Source organism: Lissotriton helveticus, chromosome 10 (assembly GCF_964261635.1).
Source record: "Lissotriton helveticus chromosome 10, aLisHel1.1, whole genome shotgun sequence".
In the NCBI taxonomy this organism is placed as follows: Eukaryota; Metazoa; Chordata; class Amphibia; order Caudata; family Salamandridae; genus Lissotriton; species Lissotriton helveticus.
Window position 1 is genome coordinate 342,472,116 of NC_136071.1, and position 25,039 is coordinate 342,497,154.

The following is a 25,039-nucleotide window of genomic DNA, read 5'->3' on the forward strand; positions in this document are numbered from 1 at the left end:
AAGGTGAAGTCAAGGCTCTACTAGTGGAGGGTCAAACTTCAGCAGCCGAAATAATAGACTGTGGTATCGATGCGGCCATGACTGGCTTTCGTCAACTTGCTGGAGCTGCGGTCCTACGCCGTCAAGGATGGCTTAAGGCGACGTCGTTCCGCCAGGAGGTGCAATCCAAGGTCTTAGACATGCCCTTCGATGGCCAGCACCTTTTTGGGGACAAGATCGATGAGGCATTGCAAACCATAAAGAAGGACACGGATACGGCCAGGGCTCTGGGTAACTTACAGTCCCGGACCCAGTCCTTTCGAGGCAACAGATCCAGAGGACAGTCCTCGTATCGAGGTTCCTATTAGAATAGGTCCTCGTACTCCTATACTAACAAAGGTCAATACCAACACAAGCAACCTCAAGGCCGTCAATCGTCCTACGGACGATCGAACTTCAGAGGCAAGAATGCGAAGAGGGGCACTGGCGGCCGCCAGTGACGGGCTACTCCAGCCAGTCCAGACACCCTATCCCTCCTTACAACTTGGAGGAAAATTGACCCATTTCCTCAACAATTGGCAACTCATAACCACGGACCGGTGGGTTCTCCAAATCATACGTTTTGGCCATTCCCTCGAATTCACCACCATCCCTCCCAGAACTCCTCCACGCAGACGGGCGCACAAAAACTTACGCCTGCTTCTCCAGGAAATTTCTGTAATGCTGAAGAAAGGAGCTATCGAGCGGGTTCCGGCACCCCTGAAGGGGAAGGGCTTTTACTCCCACTTCTTTCTTGTACGCCAGAAAGAGGACAAGTGGCGGCCCATTCTGGACCTCCGAGCGCTCAACGTCTTCCTACGGAGCCAATTGTTCAGGATGGTGACGATTCAAGAAATACTAGGCATTCTAGAAAAAGGAGATTTCATGACATCCTTGGATCTCCAGGATGCCTACTACCACATCCCCATCCTCAAGTGTCACAGAAAATTCCTGAGGTTCGAGGTTGCAGGGCAACATTATCAATTCAAGGTACTACCGTTCGGCCTCAAATCCGCACCGCGGATTTTCACGAAGTGCCTTGCACCGGTGGCAGCTTTCCTGCGTCAAATGGGTCACCAGGTCTTCCCCTACCTAGACGACTGGCTGGTGAAAGCACCCTCGGCGAAAGACGCAGCCGAATCCTCCAGCGCCTGCACAAATCTTTTTCAGAGGCTGGGATTAACTCTCAATCTCAAGAAATCCTGTGTCATCCCTACGACAAAAATTACCTTCCTCGGAGCAACCTTGGACACAGAGTGCGCAAGAGCCTTCCCCTCGAAGGAAAGGACAGACAAGATATTGTCCCTGGCCACGGCTGTGGCGAACAGGACACAACTGAAGGTCCGGACCTATACATCCCTCCTGGGCATGATGTCCTCCTGTATACTCCTCGTCCCTCACTGCAGACTCAGAATGCGCCCGTTGCAGGAGGCGCTCGCGAGCCAATGGACTCAAAGTACTGGCTCTTTCGAGGACACTGTCTGGATAACACCCAAAATGACCAAGAGTCTAACCTGGTGGAGGCGTCGCAAAAATCTGACCGTAGGACTGTCATTTCTCCTTCCGGCAACACCTCTGGTGATCACCACGGACGCTTCCCTGGAGGGATGGGGCGCTGTCCTTCAGGACCTTCGGATCAGCGGCAAATGGGACACTCAGGAAAAACAGCTTCATATAAATCTTTTGGAGCTGAGAGCCGTGTATCTGGCACTACAGGCCTTTCTACCACGCATCCGGCACTCCCCAGTGCTCGTCAAAACGGACAACACCACGACGATGCACTATCTCAACAAACAGGGAGGAATGCGTTCGCTCTCTCTATCACGCGAATCGCAGAAGATCTGGAACTGGCTAGTGCTGCATGGAATCACACTCAAAGCCGACTATGTGCCAGGCAAGGACAATACCATCGCCGACGCCCTAAGCAGGCAACGATCACTCTCCTACGAGTGGGAACTGAGCGACAGCGCGCTGACTCACATCTTCTCTCAATGAGGAGTCCCAGGAATAGACCTGTTTGCCACCAAGGGGAACGCCAAATGCCCAAGCTAGGCAAGCTGGCATCCCCAACAGGGATCACTGGGGAATGCCTTTTCCATCGGTTGGTTCAGCGTGTTTGCGTACGCTTTTCCTCCGTTTCCCATGATCCCGAGGCTCCTCAGGAAGATGAAGGCGGAGCCCTGTACCCTAATGCTGATTGCCCCGTCCTGGCCGAGACAACACTGGTTCTCGGATCTACTTCGGCTATCTATCAAGACACCGATTCGACTGCGACAACACCCGAACCTCCTGACGATGTCCAAGGGGCAGGTGCAACACCCGAACCTGCAATCGCTCAGGTTATCGGCCTGGCTCCTGAGCACAGAGAGTTCGGTGGCCTGAATATCCCGCAGGACTGCAGAGATATACTGGCAAAAGCGAGAGCAGACAGTACCAACAAAACCTACTCTCTCAAATGGAAAAGATTCTGCATTTGGTGTTCGGACCAGGGCCTGCAACCACTGTACGTCACACCTGAACAGCTATTGCCATACCTACTGCACTTGGCACAATCAGGACTGGCACATGCATCCATAAAAGTCCACCTAGCAGCTATATCGAGGTTCACCAGAACTTTCACGGGACCTTCCCTGTGGTCCAGTAGACTGGTAAAACAATTCCTGAAGGGGCTTTATAGATCCTTTCCGAGGCCTCGGAAAGTCCCCCCGACGTGGCATCTGAACCTAGTTCTCAACCAACTTATGAGGCATCCCTTTGAACCCATTCATCGGGCATCCATCAAATACATCTCATGGAAAACTGCGCTCTTGCTCGCTTTAACATCGGCCAGGAGAGTGAGCGAACTTCAAGCTCTGTCCATTCAGGATCCATACATGCAATTCAGACAGGACAGAGTGATGTTAAGACCGAACCCTAAGTTCATACCGAAAGTGCCTTCGGACTTTCATCTCAATGAACCAATAGTCCTTAGGTCTTTCTTTGCGAACCCTTCCACCGCAGCCGAAAGAGCACTACATTCTTTAGATCTCAAGAGATGTCTAAAGTTCTATCTGGATAAAACCAAAGCCTTCAGAAAATCTTCACAACTATTCGTGGCATACAGCAATCCAAGAATGGGCCTGCCTCTCACGAAGCAAAGCATCTCGAGATGGATTTCCTCAGCGATTGCATTCTGTCATACCAAGGCTGGACGGCGTTTGACTGATCATGTCACTGCACATTCCACCAGGGCGATGTCCACCTCAGCAGCACTTTTCGCTGGAGTGCCGATCCTGGACATATGCAGAGCGGCGACCTGGAAGTCACCGCACACTTTCTCCAGACACTACTGCCTGGATATCGAACTTCAGAAGGATGCAGCAGTGGGCCAGGCGGTGCTACGCCATCTCTTTCAGTGAGGTGAGCCTTCCCTCATCTCGCCATCCAGGTATGCACATTCTCTGCTATTGTGATGCTCTGCTTATGCTGTCTTTTTACATGCTATAGGACAATGTGTGCATTGTCTAACATGCCTGCAGGACACCTTTCCATCACGAATGTGCATGTCTAATTGCTAGCTACTCTGATTCAGGCATGTGAATCTATGAAAGACACCCCTAATACTGGATAAGAACTGCGTTACTTACCTGTAACAGCAGTTATCCAGTATTGGTGTCTTTCATAGATTCACATGCAACCCTCCCGCCTCCCCTGGGAAGTCTCACATCCCTCTCTAACAATGTTACGCCTAACTAGCTGAGTGCGTACGAAAATCTGAGGGACTGAGGCTCCTCCCAGGAAGGTTCTAGAGGGAGGTCGGAGCTGATTGGCTGACTGTGAGAGTTTGGTCCTTTTTGCATAAGGACAAAGAAAGGCTACTAAGGGAAGACCCTTAGGCCTATTTTCTCTATGTATGTCTATAGGACATTACTTTTTTATGTATCGGAGGCTCCCGTCTCGACGACGGGGAATGATTCAGGCATGTGAATCTATGAAAGACACCAATACTGGATAACTGCTGCTACAGGTAAGTAACGCAGTTCTTGTTGGCTACATGGGCGCTAAGAAAGGTCGGGTGGTGCACAAATGGACCATTTCTCGATGGGTCGTTTTGTGCATAAAGGCTTGTTATTCCCTAGCTAAAAAAGAGCTGCTCGCCCATTCTACCAGGGCGACGGCAGCCACTACTGCTCTGGGACGCGGTGTTCCCTTGCAGGACATTTGTCAGGCAGCTAAGTGGGCCCCGCTGCACACGTTTACCAAGCACTACTTCCTGGACAACCAAGTCCGGAGAGACGGCTTCTTTGGCCGTTCTGTTCTCCAGGACTTTCTGGTGTGATCTTGGTTCGCAGACCTACCTCGAGGTTGGTATTGCTGTGGTATCTATTCTAAGGTAAGGAATCTAACACTACGTATTTCTTTCAGATGCACAAGTTACTTACCTTCGGTAATGATACATCTGCAAGAAACATTAGTAGTGATAAATTCCTTACAGCCCCACCCATCCTCCCCGTACTGCGAACTGATATCTGGGGTTAAGGTCATCCCTTTCAGGGCCCTAGTATCATGGCAGTAGTGGTCAGTATCTTGCGTGGCTCTGCGTTCCTGGCGCGGAAAGTCGTGTACAGAACTAACGTCAGCGCGCGTGGGCGCCTCTAAGTAGCTCCGCCGACGTCATCACGGCGCCAACAACGCACGCGGAGCCGCACGATGACGCCTACCGATGCGCAGGGGTACTGCTGCTGAAAAAACTTTCTGGATCCAGTCTGACGCCTGGGGATAATTCTAAGGTAAGGAATTTATCACTACTAATGTTTCTTACAGATATATTGTTACCGAAGGTAAGTAACTTGTGCTTTAAGCTCTTTATTTTCTTTTTAAATGTTTTGACATCTGTGTACACACATTTGCACTGAATTTCAATTACATCTTTGTGATCTGCAGAGAGACCAACCCCCCCTTACAGGCACTTTGCTTTGCCTTCAGCCTCAGTGCCAGAGCTCTCAATCAAAGCCCCTCACAAGCACCTGGCACGACTAAAAGTATGCACTTGACTATACAAAAGTAATAGGTGCACGAAAAAAATGCAAAAACACAACATGATGAAATTGCTAACAGTCTTGGGGAATGCACGATTAAGTAAAACGTGAAATAGAAGAGGTACTAAATCGGTAATATGCACTACCTTAACATTTTTTTATTTTTTTTTTAAAACCTTTATTGTGCAGTATCAGCAAACAGTTATGGGCCTACAACCACCTGGCCGGCCTCAACGTATGTCTAAGCACTGTCATAAGTTATACGGTAACTCAGCAGTACGGTAATACAAAGTAGCAAGCATTCAGAATTACACTGGAAAATATCAGACTGCCGTGAAACAGGAGAATTAAGGTTCATTTTTAAATATATAAACAACGTACGTAAAAGGAAAGGAACAGAGAAGGATCAGTAACCATATAGTCCATCGAGAGCAAGAGTGAGCAACGCCCACCAAAGGATATCCAACGAACAGGGAAACATAAGCAAAGAACGGCACATAAATAGCAATGAAAGGATAAACAACCACCAAAATATTTCGCGCCAGTCCGTATCCACCCCACATCAAGCAACCCTACTGACCCGAGAAAAAGAGAGGAGAAAGGAAAAGAAAAATAAGGCCCATAGAAACTGAAAACGAACAAAATAAAACCCCCCACCCTACACACATGCAGAGGCTACGGCCTACCCCCCCCTAGCAGTGTGTCTGTCGCCCAATAAAGAGTACCCGAAATATAGACAAAGAAAAGAAACTATATAAATCGGAGGAGGGTCATACATATGAGCTCCCGGTCTCCCAAGCCTCAGGTTTATTCTCCACCCCAAGAATAAATGACAACAATGATAAGCAACGGTTACGGTAATGAATGGGGAGAGACAGCAAAAACAGCACAGCTGAGTGTTACATTGGGATATGTCAATCCGATCCTCCGCCAGCCAAGCAGCCATCAACTATAATAGGGAGCACCTAGCCCTGGCCTGTTCGCGCGAGTCCACCTAAATATGGCTCCCGAGGGAAGCCCGTCCCATCCAACACAAAGGAACAAAATGTCCACGCACGGCAGAGGAGTGGTCCGTAAATACAAAATGGACGCCGCCAGTTACCAATATGGCCATCTTCATCGACAAATATCGCCCCCAAGTTCGCCCGATGATACTCAGTCCATAGCAAGGAAAGTGGGGCTTGGAAGGAGGAAGCCGTCAAAGGGGCTAACAGCTGAAAAAGCATTGTTCGGGGCGGTAGCGACGATACCACAAACGAAATCTCAGCCCCCAGGTGGGAAAGACACACTGCAGTGCCACAGGAGCTAGCAGACGGCCGTCCGCAGGCACCAACACCATCAGGGAGAATACGCTCCCCTCTGCACTCGCGCAGAAACATTGTAGCCCCCTCAGGAACTGGAGAAGGCAAATCGTCACCCCACTGGGAGCAGTTCCACCGTATCCGCCTCAGAGTGAACTGAACGCCATCAAGTTTATCACCCAGCTCTCGGTAACCATCCCTCCACACAGATCGTAGATCCCCAAGAGCAGCGAGAATGGTGCCACAGGATAGCTCAGATAGGTGACTCCACACCTCCGTGTTACGAGATGACCCGCATACCCCATCACACATCACATCGATAGGCAGGGCACTGCATTCCAACTCGCGTAGGGCGCCATCAAACGTGTTCACCATGGGGGGAGAATGACAATGAGATGGGGGCGAGGACGGCACCGGCAGACCGCAGTCCAAGGTACCGATGCCAACAAGGCATACCTCGAGGGAACGATCTTCTGTAACAGCCATCCCCTCATCAATGCAAGGCTGGGGCAAATAAGGGGGTGGTCCGCAAAAACCGGGCAATCTCGAAAATGGGGTCGGCTCCGCTCACCTCCGGCTTTTCACAAAGAAGAAGTATTCCCAGGGAGCCCCCATCTCGCAAATGCCCTCCAGTCGCGTGGCGTGAGGAGCCGCGCTCCAGCCGAGAAATTCCGTTCCTGCTCCCAGTCAGCAGTCAATGCGTCTCAAAGGGCCAGCTCCGACCAGGCCCAGCTGGCCGGTGTTGATCAATTAGGACCCGGCTGCATTCAGCGGCGTAGGTCCCGGCTTCAGGGCGGCGGAGGCCACCAAACAGCTTCCCGAATAACTCCGGTTACCGGGCAGGTAGAGACTCCGGGAGAACACGAATGAGGACAGCGCGCAATCACCGGCACCCCGCTGCAGCGCGACCTCAGGATGGTAATCAGGATTTCAGAGCGGGGCTCGAGAGCTCGCGGAGCTGGGAGCCTACACGTCCGCTCCGGCGGCCATCTTGGCTCCTCCTACCTTAACATTTTTAAACTTCATTGTTCATAAATCAATCCATTTTTCTTGGCATAAGTCAAAAAGGCATGAAGTTACTGCCAGTTGTAACGCCATACAGCATGCAACTGTGAGGCGAGGCAGGCAGCCTGAGACACAGCCCAGACTTAAATAACATTGATTTGATTAGAGAGGTGATTCTATCTCTAAATAAATCAAACCATTTAATATTTGAGGTAAACGTGTAGGAACTTCAGAGGAGTGCAGTTCCAAAGAGAAACCTCCCCAGATACCTAGACAAAGAGATATGACATGCCCATTCACCACAACTAGTTACTTTTAGTCCATTGTCTCCCTTCTATTGCTTACTGCCCCCCCCCCCCCGCCCATATTTACATTTCCGCTGAGACCGCTTAACTTCGTTAAAATGTATTTCCATATAGGGATTTTAAAAGTTAGCTGCATGTAATGAAAAGCACAAGTGGCCCATCTACAGGACATGTTTAGTTTCAATGTTGTTACCATGGCCTCACATTTTTAAAAAGCAAATGGTTCATTTTCTGTCCTCAAAAAGACACCGCACACATCTATGCTGAACATTCCGTTTACTCGTGAACACACAGTATGCAAACAATTATTGATTTGAAGGGGTGAAATAACATTGTAACCACCAGGAGTGGGTCTGATCGAAACTATTTATTTTTCTTTTTTTAACCCCTACCCGGTTAGAGATCAAATGCTGTCAGTTCGTCTGATACACTTCTTAAACACCTTTATTTGCATGTAATGCTTTCACATGCACATTTGTATATTCTGTTTCTGCCATCTCTGTGGATGGCAGCAGAAGTCTGTTCAGAAAGATTTTACTACCAATTGCCATAGACCATTAAGTGTCTTTTAAAGAAACCTGCCGCTGATCCTTATGTACTGGCCAGCTACAGACCTATCTCTTGCCTTTCGACTATTGCTAAAATCCGGGAAGCAGTAGTCACCTTACAGCACTCAACTTGCCTGAAAGAGAATAACCTTCTTAGTTACCTTCAGTTCGACTTCAGGCGCCAGAGGGCATCAAAACTGCCATTTTGATAATCCGAGACTTTGTTCTCCCTGCTAGAGCGAATGATGAAAGATGCACATTGGTCCTATCCACAGCTTGTGAGAGTCAATGACAGGGATTCTCCTTTCTCAGTTTGTAATCCATGTTTTGGCAGAAGTGCTGCTGCTCACCAGCGGTTCAAATCATTCCTTGCCAACCGTACTCATCAACTTAGCGAATTCGGATCCAAAATCATCACTGTGACCTGAGGCATCCCCTAGGAACATCGATCTCTCTGGCTCTAATCAATACATACATCGTCTCCCCTGTAGCAATTCTTAGCAGCTACAGTATTTACTACTGCATGTATGGCGGTGACACATTCACATCAAATTCCTAAAAATGTGCAGGAAATGCTCCGTGGTCTCCAGCACGTGCAGGCATGGAAATGATAAACAGTGGGTTATGCAAACTTTAATGGTCCCACAACGAAGGTCTTATGCTCCGGAAAGCCTGTCAGCCTGTCAAATCTGTTTAGAGGGCTCAAATTGGAAGTCTACTCTGACTGCCTGTCAAACAAATGGTGAAATTCAAAATCATGTGCTTGGTCGATAGGGCCCAGCATGGCCAAACCCTGTCCCTCCTTCTGTATTATGCACTGCCAGACCAGATGTCCATGGGCGGGCTCCCGACACCAGCTTTTACAACTTCTGTCAAAACTGACAGGGTTAGGGGCAGGTCACTGCGGCATCAGACTCCTTGACCACCCCGCCCTCAGGAAATCAACCTCCTTTCCTGGTACAGACGTCTGAAGGTCCACCTACCTCTTGGCCATGCGTTGGCTCTGTAAAAGAATGTCCCATGCTGAACTACACCCCCTTCCCCAGCTCCTTGTTCGTTCCATCGGAGCTGTGCAGCTTCCTTTGGTGGCTTGAGCGCTTTGCTGAAATAGAGACCTCTTTTGTGTTTTTTCTGTGATTAGCACACAAGTGAGTGACATGTGAATGGGCGTGCAGCCAGCATTAAACACTCTTGAGTGCACTACAGTTGTGTATATCTTCGCTCCGGAAACAGTTCTGCAGGCGTACACACCCGGGACTCCATCAAATCACTTTCCATGTATTGGAAAAGGACTGTCAGAATCCGAGCGTCGCTCACTTTGTTTTGACATGTAAACAAGGTTTACAAATCGTGGGATGTAAATAATAGAAGACGTGAGGGAAGTGTCTTTTCTGTCGTGTTTGGTGGTGAAGTTCTTTCTCAACAAAGACTTTTGTTCTCACATTCGTAGCTGACAAAAACAGAGAATGGAAACGAAAACATTAAGTGTAAGAGATGAAACCGAGGCGTGGAAAGAGCCGCCATGGCCTGGTCGTTTCAGAAGCACGTCAGGCTGACGGCATTTATCCCTAAATAAGTACAGGGATTTGCATTGTTTTTTTCAAACAGTTTCAGTGAGATCCTCTCCTTTTGGGTACAGGCGATGAGATTCATTCACAAACCCGACACCCACGTGTGTGAGGGTTTTGACAGTAAGCAGAATTGCTCTCACTAGATCTTCGTGTGTTTTATCTGCCCACTGCTGACGCCAGCAGGCCTCTAGCCCGGGATGGAGTCTGTTCCTCTTGAAATGGTCTATGCTCTCGGACGATGATTTCCTTTCTAGCCCTGAGAGAGGGTCAGGGTGCAACTATGGTGTATGAGTGCTGCTGTATGAGACAGTTGCAGGGCTCGCACAATAACCTGCCTGCCCTGCACCTACTGCTGAAACTGGTCTTGGATATAAAGGCTTGGTCTGCGGATGCTCATTTCGAAGTGTATCCTTTTGTGAATAGGGGAGTCATTTCAGTATGGACGGAACACGCTTTGAGCTCACCTCTCTGCCAGGCCATCACATGGGCCAGTTGTGTTACGGACAATAAATGTCCATGCCTCCCCCAAAAATGTTTTGGCATAGCCAACTATTCCACACACTCCCCGTCTGCATTGCGTTCCTTGACCTACCAGCACAGCACTGCTTCCTACTTTGTATATTCTCACCACCCCATCCCCCTCTCCTGTGCATGCTCTGTTTCATGCACACTTCCAAAACCCCACCTAGCCTTCCTCCGCCTTTGGCTGCATCCACAGCATGCTACCATTTCCTACCTGTCTAATACATACGCCCCATCCTAGCCTCTCTCTCTCTCTCTCCTCTGCCTGCACTCACTGTCACCGCCACAACCCCACCTAGCCTTCCTCCACCTTCATCCACAGCATGCTAGCATTTCCTACCTGTCTAATACATATGCCCCATCCTAGCCTCTCTCCTCCGCCTGCACTGTCACCGCCACAACCCCACCTAGCCTTCCTCCGCCTTCATCCACAGCATGCTAGCATTTCCTACCTTTCTAATACATACGCCCGACCTAGCCCCTCTCTCCTCCGCCTGCACTCACTGTCACCGCCACAACCCCACCTAGCCTTCCTCCGCCTTTGGCTTCATCCACAGCATGCTAGCATTTCCTACCTGTCTAATACATACATCCCATCCTAGCCTCTCTCTCCTCCGCCTGCACTGTCATCGCCACAACCCCACCTAGCCTTTCTCCGCCTTTGGCTGCATCCACAGCATGCTAGCATTTCCTACCTGTCTAATACATACATCCCATCCTAGCCTCTCTCTCCTCCGCCTGCACTGTCACAGCCACAACCCTACGTAGCCTTCCTCCGCCTTCATCCACAGCATGCTAGCATTTCCTACCTGTCTAATACATACATCCCATCCTAGCCCCTCTCTCCTGCGCCTGCACTGTCACCTCCACAACCCCACTTAGCCTTCCTCTGCCTTTGGCTTCATCCACAGCATGCTAGCATTTCCTACCTGTCTAATACAAACGCCCCATCCTAGCCTCTCTCTCCTCCGCCTGCACTCACTGTCACCTCCACAACCCCACCTAGCCTTTCTCTGCCTTTGACTGCATCCACAGCATGCTAGCATGTTCTGCCTGTCTAATACATACATCCCATCCTAGCCTCTCTCTCCTCCGCCTGCACTGTCACCGCCACAACCCCACCTAGCCTTCCTCCGCCTTCATCCACAGCATGCTAGCATTTCCTACCTGTCCAATACATACATCCCATCCTAGCCTCTCTCTCCTCCGCCTGCACTGTCACCGCCAGAACACCACCTAGCCTTTCTCCGCCTTTGGCTGCATCCACAGCATGCTACCATTTCCTACCTGTCTAATACATACGCCCCATCCTAGCGCCTCTCTCCTCCGCCTGCACTCACTGTCACCTCCACAACCCCACCTAGCCTTTTTCCGCCTTTGACTGCATCCACAGCATTCTAGCATTTCCTACCTGTCTAATACATACATCCCATCCTAGCCTCTCTCTCCTCCGCCTGCACTGTCACCGCCACAACTCCGCCTAGCCTTCCTCCGCCTTCATCCACAGCATGCTAGCATTTCCTACCTGTCTAATACATACATCCCATCCTAGCCTCTCTCACCTCCACCTCCACAACCCCACTTAGCCCGCCTCTGCTTTTGGCTGCATCTACAGCCTGCTGTCACTTCTTCCCAGCCTACTGCATACTCATCAGCCCTAGCTTTTCTCTCTTCCACCTGCGCGCCTCTAAAACCACACCTTGCCTTCCTCTGCACTCACAAAGTCCTCTGTCAGACAGGCTACCAGCTGAGAGCTGCCAACCTAAGTCACAGATCAAGGGATAACTCGGAAGAGGTTGAGAGTCAAAACACACGAGGAATGAAAGAGTGGAGCTCAGCTTCTCAGGGACGATGCTGATGCACCCTTCAGTTGCTTTCGTGTGATATATCCTGTTAGCTGCATGCCAGACAATGTGTTGTGCTTGTGAGTCCTTGGTCCTGCTAGTCAGTGAATAGTCAGTCAGTTCATCTGTTCAAGAAGACAGGTTTGCATTGCTTGAATTGACCATCAGTTAAGTGAACATTGTGTCTTTTTATCTATAGGGTCTAAACTTCAAAAGTCCAGCTAAGAGCCCAGAAGAGAAGACACCAGTTACTAAGGCATCTGCAGCAGGAACCCCTCGTGCTGCTGTGAAACCTGCTACTGGGACGCCCAAAGCAGCAATGGTTCCAGCAGTCGCTGTCGCCTCCACCACACCCAGGAGGCCAACAAGTAAGAACTGCCCGGCTCAATCTGGCAAAGGCCCCTCTAGTATTTGCATTTATGAATTGAATCTAATATCACCAACTGTGGCTTTGAATTGTGGCAGGAGCTATTTGAGATGCGAGGCTGGTGTTTTGTCTCCTGTTCTTCAGCAACCTGATTACTGTGTAGTTGAGCAACCACAGATCGTTTGCCTCAGGTCTCCTCTGCAGTGGCCTGTCTCAGCCCTGAGTAGTCTGCCATTTGCACTTGAAACAAAGCTAAGTTAAGTAGGACAAACACATGCCCACCTTCTAAGGTCGGCGTAGTGAGCTAAAGAACGATGATGGATTAAACCAAGATCTGTGACTGGGGGTGAGTGTCTGAAAAGTTTATGTGCTCGGTCCATCATCATCTTGTGTGTGCTTTGTTCGCCCTAAGTTGGCAGGGTATGCCCAGATGTGGGCCCCTTGCTCACTTTGCCACTGGATTCAAGCTAGCCTGGCTGATGACGGCTGATTAGCCAGAAACCGGTCCCAGGATGCTCGTTTCCGGTCCAAGGAAGACCTAGCTTGGCAGTTCGAGCAGGGACTGTTCCCATGAGGCACAGGGTCAAGTCTGTTTTGCATATGGCTGGATCTGAACTGGGGTGGTGAAGTGAGCTAAAGAACGTTGATGGATTCAACCCAAATCTGTGACTGGGGTGAGTGTCTGAAAAGTTTCAGCGCTCCATCCATTTATCTCCCTGTGTTTGTTGTGTTTCCAATTACAGTACAGATGTCGTGAAGGTGGATGGGTAGTGTTGCTGTAATATTAGCAGAGACAGCTTTTGAAATGGAGGAGCGCTAAAAGCAGCACCATCCATCTCCTTCCAGGGGTTCCTTATCTGGATAGAAATCTGTTTGTATAATTCTAAAAGGGTTGTGATGTCACTGTTTACTTGATGGTGGTTCACTTAGAGGTCTGGGCGTACACATATAATCTCACTGTTCCATTTCTGGATTCATGGTGGAGAAGCGTGGCTCAGTGGTTAGAGGCGGCAGACCTGGAAGCTGAGATCAGCCGTGGACCAGGGTTCGTTTCCCCGCCTCGGCGGGTCTCGGGCTCAAAAATTCCACGGACTCGATAATTCTCGTTCCGGTGCCTACTCAACTCACGGGGTCACACTCTGCGACTCTGGGCAATAGCTTGCTTAATCTCCACTACGGCCCCTCGCGGCGGGATGCCTGGCTTTCACCTTGTGGACACCCTGCCGGGGTATCTCACAGGGGAATACCAGGACGGGTTCCCTAAGCAAGCGCCGAGATGCCTACGGGTAGTCGTGCGCTATACAAGAGCGTAATCATTTCATTTCATTTCATTCATGGCTGAGAGTTTTGAGGGCCACATATGAGTAAATCACAGATCTGTACTTATTGAGTAAATCTTTCTGGCTCTGGATGTGCTTCCGTTGTTTTCAGCTGGGAATAGAATAGTGTTTGAGGTTTCAGAGTGCGGGGACAGGAGGGGAGTGTAGTTAGTGACACCAGGTGTCCGCACGAAGTGTAACGCGCATCAGTGATTGCACACTCTGTGATGTGTAAGCTGCCTAACTGTGCAGCACGACACGTACGACTCCCTAATCTGTAGAGCAGATTAATTTGTTCGTAACAGTTTTTGGACATTTCCAAAACACCTCGGAGCACAACCTAAATGTCTAGGTAGAACGAAAGCCTGCAAAATCCACTGCAAGGAAGGAGACATGACCGGGTCCAAGAAGGCTGAAGAATAGGCTGCAGTGCTCAGCCCGGAATATTAACTCACCTGGCACCGGCTGGCACTGAGAACCTCTGATGGGAGCTCATTTGAGTTCTAGCTGGCATCTGTTCAGTGCATCTTTGCGGGGATGTTGCCAAGCAGATGGCATTCAGTAGAGGTAGTGAGATAGAGGCGATCAGTTGTGTGCTATCAAAAACCAATACACACAAACACATGCAGACCCTTGCATCTAAACAGTGAGTCTGCGTTGAAGTCTTTTGTTTATTTTTGGCTTCACAGAGAGCTCGTCATTTCCATACGATTCTTAGGATTTGCTCGCAGTTACTCCCTTTTCTCCTTACAGAAACTGAGCACGAAATCTGCAGCTTCACATATTTTTTTAATATGATTTGAACTGTCTGTAGTCACAGGCCATTGGCCACCACCAGTTCATTTTGGGAAATGAAAACTATCTTTTCTCAGGTTGGACCCGATTCCTTTAAAAACTATCAGCAGTTGATTCTCACCTCTTAAATGTCACTATCGAACGAGGTGCCAGAGCACTGATTTTCGACTTATTGTTCTCCTTAACCTTCGGCACCGTGCATGTCACCATATGTGGGATTTTCACTGTGGCAGCAGTAGATTTTAATTAGCAAGGTACCGAACAGTACATACTGTTCACACAAAAACAAATATGCATAGAAAAGGCGACTAATTTTGAATCTGGTCTTGAAACACTTTACATTTCATATCTTACATTCAATTTATCAAGGTTTCATACTGAGCTATCGTTTCTAGTCTGCAACAGACCACAGGTTTGGTCAACTATTTTCAGCTGATCCCTGTGCTCATAATATACGGGTGAATTGCCAGGGAAACAACTTTGTCTGACCTCCCTTTTTGATCGACCTACCAGGGGCCCAGAAAAAACCAAAGTGCTGAATGGTTGGCAGTATCGCTCTTGGAACGTAACAGATGGATTCGGGTGCAATCTCAATTTTATAAACCTGGCTTAGCTTTAAAAACGTTGTCCTCTGACGATCTCCAATTTCGTGCATTCCCAGAGAGCATGCGACTAACTAGCCAGTGCTTCTTGACATCTAACACATTGGTTCAAGTATTTTCCGGAGAATTTATTAAGGTGTTCAGATGTGGAGTATTACTGATATACTAAGTACTATTGAATCCTTCCTAAATTAGAGCGGTTAGTGTAAATGTTAATTTCTCAATTCAGCTTTGTCTATTTCACATTTGAAAAATCGAAGCCTAGGTCTTTATTTGTTTTATTATGACAAAGAACTATAATTATTCACAATTACATGCAATATATCCCCAGTTAGGGAACTACCAAAAAAGTCATATTCCGCAGAGGAGATCCTTCCTTTAGGACCCACCGACCTAGAGTGTCAATAAGACATCTTAAAAACTCTCCCCTGAATGCAGTTCTGTAGTCTGCCTGTAGAATTGCAGATAGCGATCACTTCTCCAGAACGAGCGATTTAGGGACCCTCTATATTTATTTATCTACCTTATCTGATAGAGACGTATAGCCACAGATTCCTTACCTTTGAATTTTCCCCAAGCGCCAGACTGGATCAGAAAACTTTTCTACAGCAGTACCTCTGCATGTGGGTAGAAGGCGTCGAGCGGCTCCATAATGGCGGCGTCCACCGGATGTGATGCCGACCGACTCCATATAAGCCCTCACCTGAAGCCCGTTTCTTCCTTTCGTAAATTACACGCGTATCTGTAGAGCGGTACCCCTGTAAAAAAAAAAAATATATATATATATATAAAAATGTACAACAGAAAAAATCTCCAGTATTAGGGTGTCTTTCATAGATTCACATGCCTGAATCATTCCCCGTCGTCGGAGTGGGAGTCCCACGGTATATAAAAAGCAGTAAAATGCAATAATATCCTTAGAAAAACTTGGTAATAACCAACCAGGAAGTAAAGTAGCCCAAGATACAAGAGTAAAAACTTCCACACTCATGACTATCCTAGTCATTTTGTATAGACCAAACTGCAGCCAATCAGGCGACAGCACCCACTAGAATGTTCTCCCCACAGGCTCAGGCTCTCAGATTTTCTACCGCACGTCGTGTGAAGGGAGTCTCCCTGAGCTCTGCTCAGTTTTCTTCAATTTTCTTCATTTTTCTTCAATTTTTTCTTCATAATATCACAGTTGTGTAATGTCTTACATGAAGTCTACCTTCAGACCCTGCGTCACTTGTGGGAAGCTGAGACCCTTCCCTGTGAACCCTCAAGAAGAGTATATGGACCAGCACTCTGCCTGTCACTGACATGGTAGGAGGAGAAGGGGTTGTTCTTGTGCTTAGACTATACCCCCCTTCTGATGTAGGAGGATTTTTTTGTTTGTCCTGCACATTAAGGTTTGAAGTGATGCTTCTCCTCTACTTCACCAGCTGAAGTAACATCACAATTAAGGGGTCTCTGGCCTTCTTTGAGTCTGTGCCTCCCACATCTACGCCCATGAGATTTACTCTCAGGCGTCTAGACTCACTCTGCGCACTTTTCTACGTGAAAATGTGCCAGCTTGTCGACGATACGTTCGATGTACTCTCTGAGGACAATCTCTGCCGTCACTGGTGCTCTGCAACGACAGCGCCTCCAGGCATTCGTCGACGACAGTGAGGATAGTGCCCTCTTGTCGACTGCAGGCTCATCGACCACTGGGAGTTTCGTCGACAGTTGGCCTCGTCGACAGTTGGCCTCGTCGACGGCAGGCTCGCCGACGGTAGGCTCGCCGACGATGCGTCGACGGTAGGCTCGTCGACGGTAGGCTCGTCGACGGTAGGCTCGTCGACGGTAGGCTCGTCGACGGTAGGCTCGTCGACGGTGGGCTCGTCGACGGTGGGCTCGTCGACGGTGGGCTCGTCGACGGTGGGCTCGTCGACGGTGGGCTCGTCGACGGTGGGCTCGTCGACGGTGGGCTCGTCGACGGTAGGCTCGTCGACGGTAGGCTCGCCGACGGAGGTTCTGTAGACGGTAGGCTCGTCCATAGACGGTGACCTCCGTGGATGGTGACCTCCGTGGATGGTGGGCTCCGGAGACGGTGGGCTCCGGAGGCGGTGGGCTCCGGAGACCCTGGGCTCGGGAGACGGTGGGCTCGGGAGACGGTGAGCTCGGGAGACGGTGAGCTCGGGAGACGGTGAGCTCGGGAGACGGTGAGCTCGGGAGACGGTGAGCTCGGGAGACGGTGAGCTCGGGAGACGGTGAGCTCGGTAGACGGTGAGCTCCGTCAACATTCAGCTTCGACGCCAGTTGACTTCGTTAACGGACAGTGCTTTTGTAGAAGATTTATTTCGTCGACGGCAGCTTTCCGCTACATCCACGTGATGGCGTGATGGCTATTTACTTCCGCCATTATTCTTCTTGGACAGCCATAGCCGTATGAGCATGTTTTTTCTTCAGATCAGAATTATGTATTTCTGACAGCAAGACTGCCACGGCCTATACCATGGCGGGATTACGTCTTCACTTACAACTGGAGTTCTTTTTTTTTTTTATTATTTTTAAGTTTTCATCCCATTTTACAGTGTTTTCCAATACAGCACAAAAATAATTCAATACAAAAAATCATATTCACTTTAGTATTTTCCGCATACTGTTAACAAATTTGATGTAAATCATAACATTAACATTACTTTCTTTCTATCTTCTCCTTTCTTCTCCTACTCCGACCGTGGGTATCCTACCTTAGTTCTTGCTATTTTTCCATAGAGCTAATGGTTGCCAAATTCTTTCACCCAATGCTCTCGCCCTCCTACCCTTCCTTTCATAGATAGCTTTCTCCAAATTATACGTAGAGATCAACCTTGCTATCCACACTTCAAATGTAGGGGGAGCCCTGTCACGCCATGCTCTTGCAATTCCAATTCGGTACACCGCCCCTACCATAAACAGAAATTCTATATGGTGGTCCTCTGTTCCTCCCGAGGCTCCTAAGATTATTATATCCTCCGTCAATTTACTCTTAATTCCCAGTGAGTTCTCCAAAAAGTTCTCAATTGCCCCTTTTAGTGTATGTAATTGCGGACAATGGGCGAACATATGAACAATGTCTGCCTCTCTTGAGTCACAACGTGGGCAGGTGATTCCAGTGTCCCCACCCCACTGTGCAATTCTAGCTGGCGTGTGATATAGGGAGTATATTGTTTTATAATGTTGCAATTGTAATGTCGCAGAGCATAGGACTATATGCCCTAAATCCAAAGATGTCTGTAGATCCTCCAAGGACGCACCCACCTTTTCAACCCATTTAGTAGCGAATTTATCTCTATCATCGGAGTTTAATACAAACAATTCTGCATGCAACTGTCTAATTGTACAACGGTTCGTCCTCTCAAAATAATCCATAATTGTACTATGTTCAAACCCTATTGGTCCACCTCTTTTATTTGCGAGATAACTTCTTATCTGTAAGTATTTAAAAAAGTTGTTTCCCATTATCCCATATTTCGTTTGTAGGTCCTGAAATTGTCTAATTACCCCCTCCGTGTCCAGTAGATCCCCTATCTTCTTAACCCCCTTGTTATCCCAATCCTTCATAATTGCGTCCCTGAATATATCACCTGGCAGTGAATGATTATTATATAATCGCGTATAGTAGTTATATCGGCCAATGCCAAGCTTTTTCGCCACCACCTTCCAAACATTATATGCTGCTCGTAGAGTCTTAAACTTAGTATGTTTAAAGTAATTGTAGTCGACTGTTTTCAGCAAGCCATTCTTGGCTTCCCCCCGACTAGTGCTCTATATACATTCGTATCTTGATTCTCATTTCCCCCGCCACCTAATAACCCCTGTGTATACTGCAAAACCGCTGCCCAATAATAGAGTCTAAAATCCGGGGCCCCCCATCCCCCCCTCGCCCTCGGAAGTACCATGTGTCGATACGCTCTTCTAGTCTTCCCTTGAGCCCAGATTAGTCTGTTAAGTATTAATTCCAGTTTCCTAAACCATGACTGATCAAAGAACAGTGGGATCGCTCTAAAAAGATATACAAATTGTGGAAAAGTGATCATCTTAATGACATTTATCCTCCCCATTAATATCAAATGTAAGTTGTGAATCCTTTCGGTATTTCTTTTTACTTTGTCTAGTAGTGGATTCATATTAAGGCCTACTAAATTATCTAAGTCGGTGGTCACTTTTACCCCTAGATATGTGGCTTCGGGGACAATTTTTGTATCTTGATGTATTGTATACTTATTCTGCACAATCTGGGTTTTGCCTTTATTAATCAAGTAGCCTGCAATCATCCCAAAATTTAAGGCCTCCTGCTCTATTTCAGCTATCGCTTTCCCTGGGTTTGGTGTTATGATAGCCACATCATCTGCATATGCGAATAGCTTATGCTCTCTCCCATGCAGAATGACCGGGTAGATGTTACTGTTGCTTACTAGTTTTCTTAACAATGGATCCAGATATAAAGCAAACAGCAGGGGCGAGGCTGGGCAGCCCTGTCTGGTCCCTCGTTTGATCTGGACTGCCTTTGTGTAACTTCTGTTTATATTCTTACCCTTGCTCTTGGCTCTTCGTAGAGAGCCTGGATTGCCTTGATATAGCCCTCGCCTATTCCAAACCACTTCATAACCCTCCATAGGTAATCCCATGAGACCCTGTCGAAAGCCTTCTCAGCATCGAGAAATATGGCTGCGACAGGGTCTCGTGACACTTCCGCGGCATCCAGGATAGTAATCATTTGCCTAGTGTGCTGACTCGTGCCTTTCCCGGGGATGAATCCATGTTGTGAAGTGCTAACTAGCCCCTCCATCACCTTGCTTAGTCTTTGAGCTAATGATTTTGAAAAGATTTTTGTGTCTGCATTTAAAAGAGTAATTGGTCTGTAGGACCCGGGCTCTAATGCTGGCTTATCTTTTTTTTAGAATCACTATAATGTCCGCACCTGCCCATGAGTGTGGTATCGATCTGCCTAACTGTGCCTGTCTAAAGATCTCTAACATGTCTCCCCCCAGTAGGTCCCAAAAAATCTTATAAAATTCAGCCGGTATTTGATCTGGTCCTGTGGCTTTCCCCACTGGTAATTTATTCACAGCCTACCTTACTTCTTGTAATGTTAATGGAAGGTCTAGTTCCTCTTTAGCTTCTGTATCTAATATGTCATGCTGTATCCCTGCTGGATAATCTGTAATCTTCTCGTCCATATTGCTTACGTTTGATTCATATAGGTTGCCGTAAAAGCTTCTAAAAACCTCCTGTATCTCTTCTGGAGTATTAACCACATTTCCTAGGCTATCTCTAATTTCCTTTATATCCCCTGCTGATAGGTTTTGTCGGGTGCGTATTGCTAGGAGGTGTCCAACTCTTTCGTTAAATTCGTAACACTTTTCTTTTTTTGCCAGATAAATCCCTGCCGCTTTCTGTGCCAGACTTATCCCTGCCTCTGCTTTATTCACTTCTATTTCCAATAGTATTCCCTCTAATGATTCTCGCTTATCAATTGCCATAATTAATCTTACTTCTAGAGCCCCCAATTCCCTCAGCCTGTCCTCCAGCTTGATCTTCTCTTTCTTAGTTCTTTGTAGTGTGTAACTTAATGTTTCCCCCCTAACGCCAGCCTTGCATTCGTCCCAGGTCATGTTAATCGAGGCTGTATTCCTGTTAACTTCCCAGAATTGGGGGATCCATTCCTGCATATGTCTTATATATCACGGTTCCCTCAATAGGGCTCTCTCGAATGTCCATGTACTATTTTTGCTCGCACTCCTATTGACCAGTGGTAGATTTAAAACTAATGGACTATGGTCCGAAACTACTCTGGGCAGATTTTCTAATTTAGATTTGCTTATTATTGATCTTGATATAAAAACATAGTCTAGCCTAGCTACCATCTTGTGTGGGGCTGAATAGAACGTACTCCCTGTCCCTATTGGGTTCTTTTCTGCCCATACGTCTACTAGAGCATTGTGTCGCGCCATGTTGTGTATGGCCTTCCATGTTTTTTTCTTTCGTCCAGCATATCCTCCTCTGTTCAACATGCTCGTCCCATCCAGCCCATTCATGTTAAAATCTCCACAACATATTATAGGTTCGGGCCATAGTGCGAGTTCTACATCTAGCAATTCAAAAATTTCTGGTTCATCGTCATTAGAGGCATAAACTGATACCATTGTGAAACTTCCAGCTTGTGTTTCCACCTCCACAATTACCCATCTTCCCTATTGATCCTCTTTTTTCCTTTTGAGTTTAACAGCCCCTTTTTTAGCTAATATTGCCACCCCTCTTGTTCTCGTTTCTTGACTTGTATAGGCGAGAATGTCAAACCCCATTTGTTCCAACAGGAATTTTTCCTTTCCTGAAATGTGTGTCTCCTGCAGGCACATTATCTCTAATCTGAGCGTTCTTAGCATGGCAGCGACTTTCTGTCTTTTATCTCCATTATTCAAACCACATACATTTATAGAAATAATCCTTAAGGCCATTTACATTTTTCTAGGTTTTCCCATCTCGAGTATCGTACTATTTTCATTCTATCCATGAAAGCTCTTAGTGACACATCCTTCTCTCTATTGTTTTCCTTTTTCACTTTTTGTGCTACTTTCCTCCAAATTCCAGCCTCCCCCTTTACCCCCCTCTACACCCCCTCCCTCCCCACAGCCCTCCCCCAGGTCTCCCACCCCCCCTTTCACAGGCAAATAGGTCACACATGACCTATATGTGACTGCTGTGTGATGTAAAGTCGCCTCCCTCTCCCTCCTTCTATTCAATCAATTTCCCTTTCTGCTGCCCTGACACCCTGTGCTACATCTCTATCCTGCCGTTAATGTACATCTAACCATCTGAACAATTATCTGTTTCCTCTTCCCTTGTTTTTCTCGGTAAGTTCTGTTAAGTATTCTCCGGCCTTTACTTCAGAGAAAAACATCCTAGTATGACCGCCTATGATAGTCTTCAGCTTTGCAGGAAACATTAAATAAGCCTCTGCCCCTTGTTGCTGAAAAGGTGTTATCATTTGTCTAAGCCGCCACCGTCTCTCTACCGTGACATGGCATAAATCGGGGCGGTCGAAAAAGGTTACTCCCTGTGCCGTTTTTTTAGCGTCTGGTCTGGCTTTTTCAATTATTTCTTGTCTTGCCAAAGAATTACCACAAAAAACTAACATAGCTCTGGGCAAGTTATCCTGTCTACCATCTTTATTCTTTTTGTTTAGCAGTGGGAACCTATGCGCGCGTTGTACTTCTAACTCCCATTGCCATTGTACTTCAGGAAAGGCCTCTTTCAGCAACTTGATAACAAAGCCTCTTGGGTCCTGCCCCTCCACCCCTTCCTCAAGTCCAAGGAGTCTCACGTTATTCCGTCTCTGCCGGTTCTCAAAATCTTCAATTTTCCACTGCAAATCTTCTGCTAATTTAGTCTGTTTTATTTTGAATGACTGCCAGTCTGTGATCTCATCCTCGATTCTGCTCGTCCGTTCCTCTACATGCACAACTCTCTCTTCCACCTCTTCGTATTTTTTGTTCATTTTCCTTATTGATGCTTGAATTGTCTTAGTGTCATGTCTAGCTCTTCTACTCTCCATTCTTGCTTCAGCCTGCATTTGTTTTAAAGTGTTAAACATCATATCCATCGTAGCGTGTTGTGAGGCTCCAGATTCCCCATCTCCTGTTACTCCACCTTCCCCTTGTAAGGTCTCCTGATAAACACTTGAAGTTGCTGAGTAATCCCATAAAGGTTTTGTATTCGTCTTATCTGGGGAGCCCCCTCGCCTTACGGTCGGTTTCCTCTTTTTCTTTGTATTTCTGTCTTCACTCTCTTCTGTGTCTGAGCTAATTTCTGTTGTAAATTTGCCTTCCTCATCGCTAGAAGTGGTGTCTGACCCTTCGTTTACAGAGAAAAATTTGTCACCTTCTCGCTCTCTCAGCGATTCAATGCTTGCCAGGCTCCCCCATTTCGCACAGTTAATCTGACTCATATTGTTAGTCATTTCCTCTTCAACCTGCAACAGTGCATCCATCATCAGGGCATTATTATCGGCCCCTGGCTCTCCTGTTTGCTCGAGTTGCCACTCTCCTCTTCCAGCTCTCCTGTCTCTGCTGCTCCCGCTGAGGCCGCACCGTCTGAGGCTGGATTCCCTCGTTGCTTGGCTACCGAGACGCTAACGTCCTCGAGGACGGCTCCCGGCGCTCTCGCGTCTCCGTTGGCGTGTTTGCTGGCGTTCACCGCCTGGGATTGTTCCTCTGGTGATTCCGCTGTTACATTTGGTGCGATCCTTGCGCTGAAGGATTCCGACAAGGTAGGTTGTCTAAGGGTCGCTTCCTTACCCTCTTTTATGATCACTGTCCTGCTGTTTCGTCCGAGTACATCTTTACTTTGCCCAGAAACGGCGATCTGTAGCTCATCCCGCATAGCAGTGGGTTTCGCTTCTGTTCTCCTCTCCTTATCGATTTTCCTTTGTAGGGTTTTCTGAGCCATAGTTGTTACTAGTGCTGGTGCTGGGGTCCCGCGTTTGCCAGGGAAGGGGATTTTGGGAATCGTGCCTGTTCCCTGCATCTTACTCGTGTTACCAGCAGTAGACACTGCTTTCTCTTTGTCTTCATCGATCTTTTCCTTCTTTCCTCTCTGTGACATCGCGCTATAGCAGAGCGCTTCCCAGTGGCTTCGTGTAGTTTTAATCACTATCTCGAGCACGGACAAGGCTCTTTTTCTGAGACTCCTTTCTGCGCTCTTTAACCCACCGATCTGTGCCTCAGTTATCCACCAGAGCAGCCTCATAACAGATGCCGATGTCTCCTCAGGGCATCGTCCATGTCCTCAAAGTCAGAAGAGGGAGTATGTGCGACTGACCACTACACCACACTAGCGGCCATCTTGCCCCCCTCTTACAACTGGAGTTCTTTTGCATTCACCTTCGGTGAATATTGGAGGTTTTCTCCTCTTTATGAAGAGAGCGGCGAATCGTTTTTCCCCTTTCCCCTAGTCCTGGGGAAACCACAGAAACAAGTTTGTTCACTTCCTATCATAGACTTTATTTAGAAAGAAGGTGTTCAACTCATGCAGGGGCCACACTCTGTGCCGGTGTTTTTTCCACGCCTTGACAAGACATGTGAAGCTCCCCACTATTCACCTGCTTTTCTAGTCTCTCAGCCTACCCTGACTCAGTCATTACTCAGGCGGCACAGCGATTATCTTGCAAGCCAGTGGGCAGGTATGCCGCCAGATGTGCTCGGACATGTTGGCGCTAGTAGAACTTATTCCAGAATCCTCCAAGCCTCATACTTTGAAGATCCTGCAGGAGGGAGAGCGAGAGAGAGAAGTGCATCAGAAATAATACACTGTGCAGCGGCCATTGCGTGTACAGGTTTTCGACAGCTCGCAAGAGGGGCAATCTGGCGAAGACATCTTTGCTTCAATGCTACGTCTTTCGCAAGGAAGTTCAGACTTCAATACTTCACTTGCCTTTTGATTGAGGATCCCTTCTGGCCAGCACACAGATACTGCCCACACCGTCTGGATATAGAATCGCAGCCTTTTCGTGGTGCCGAGGACATAGATCCACGTCCTTTTTTCAAGGCAGTTCCATCCAGTATTGGCTCCTACAATCGGAACCAACTGCGTTACTCAAATCAAACGCAGTCACATGGGCAAAATACCAACAGTTCCTACATAGAAAATCATCGTACAGCCGAGGCAACTCTTCTAAGAAACAATGGATTACCTTGAACCCACCTTTATTCCCTCCAAAAACATCGGAGGTCTAATATCTCACTTTTATTCCAATTGGTCAAGGGTGACAGAGGACCGTTGGGTTTTTAAACGTCATGCCCAAGGGCACACTCTAG

The 25,039-nt window shown here is 47.8% G+C and overlaps 1 protein-coding gene across 31 annotated transcripts in view; it reads left to right on the forward strand.

Moving 5' to 3' along the window:
* MAP4 (microtubule associated protein 4) overlaps positions 1–25,039 on the forward strand; it is a 1,839,191-nt gene that overhangs the window by 1,424,475 nt on the left and 389,677 nt on the right. For all 31 annotated transcript variants that reach the window (XM_078662502.1, XM_078662520.1, XM_078662498.1 and 28 more), the window contains one exon: positions 12,332–12,500. In XM_078662502.1, coding sequence (XP_078518628.1) covers positions 12,332–12,500 — 169 coding nt within the window. The remainder of the gene's footprint in view (positions 1–12,331; positions 12,501–25,039) is intronic.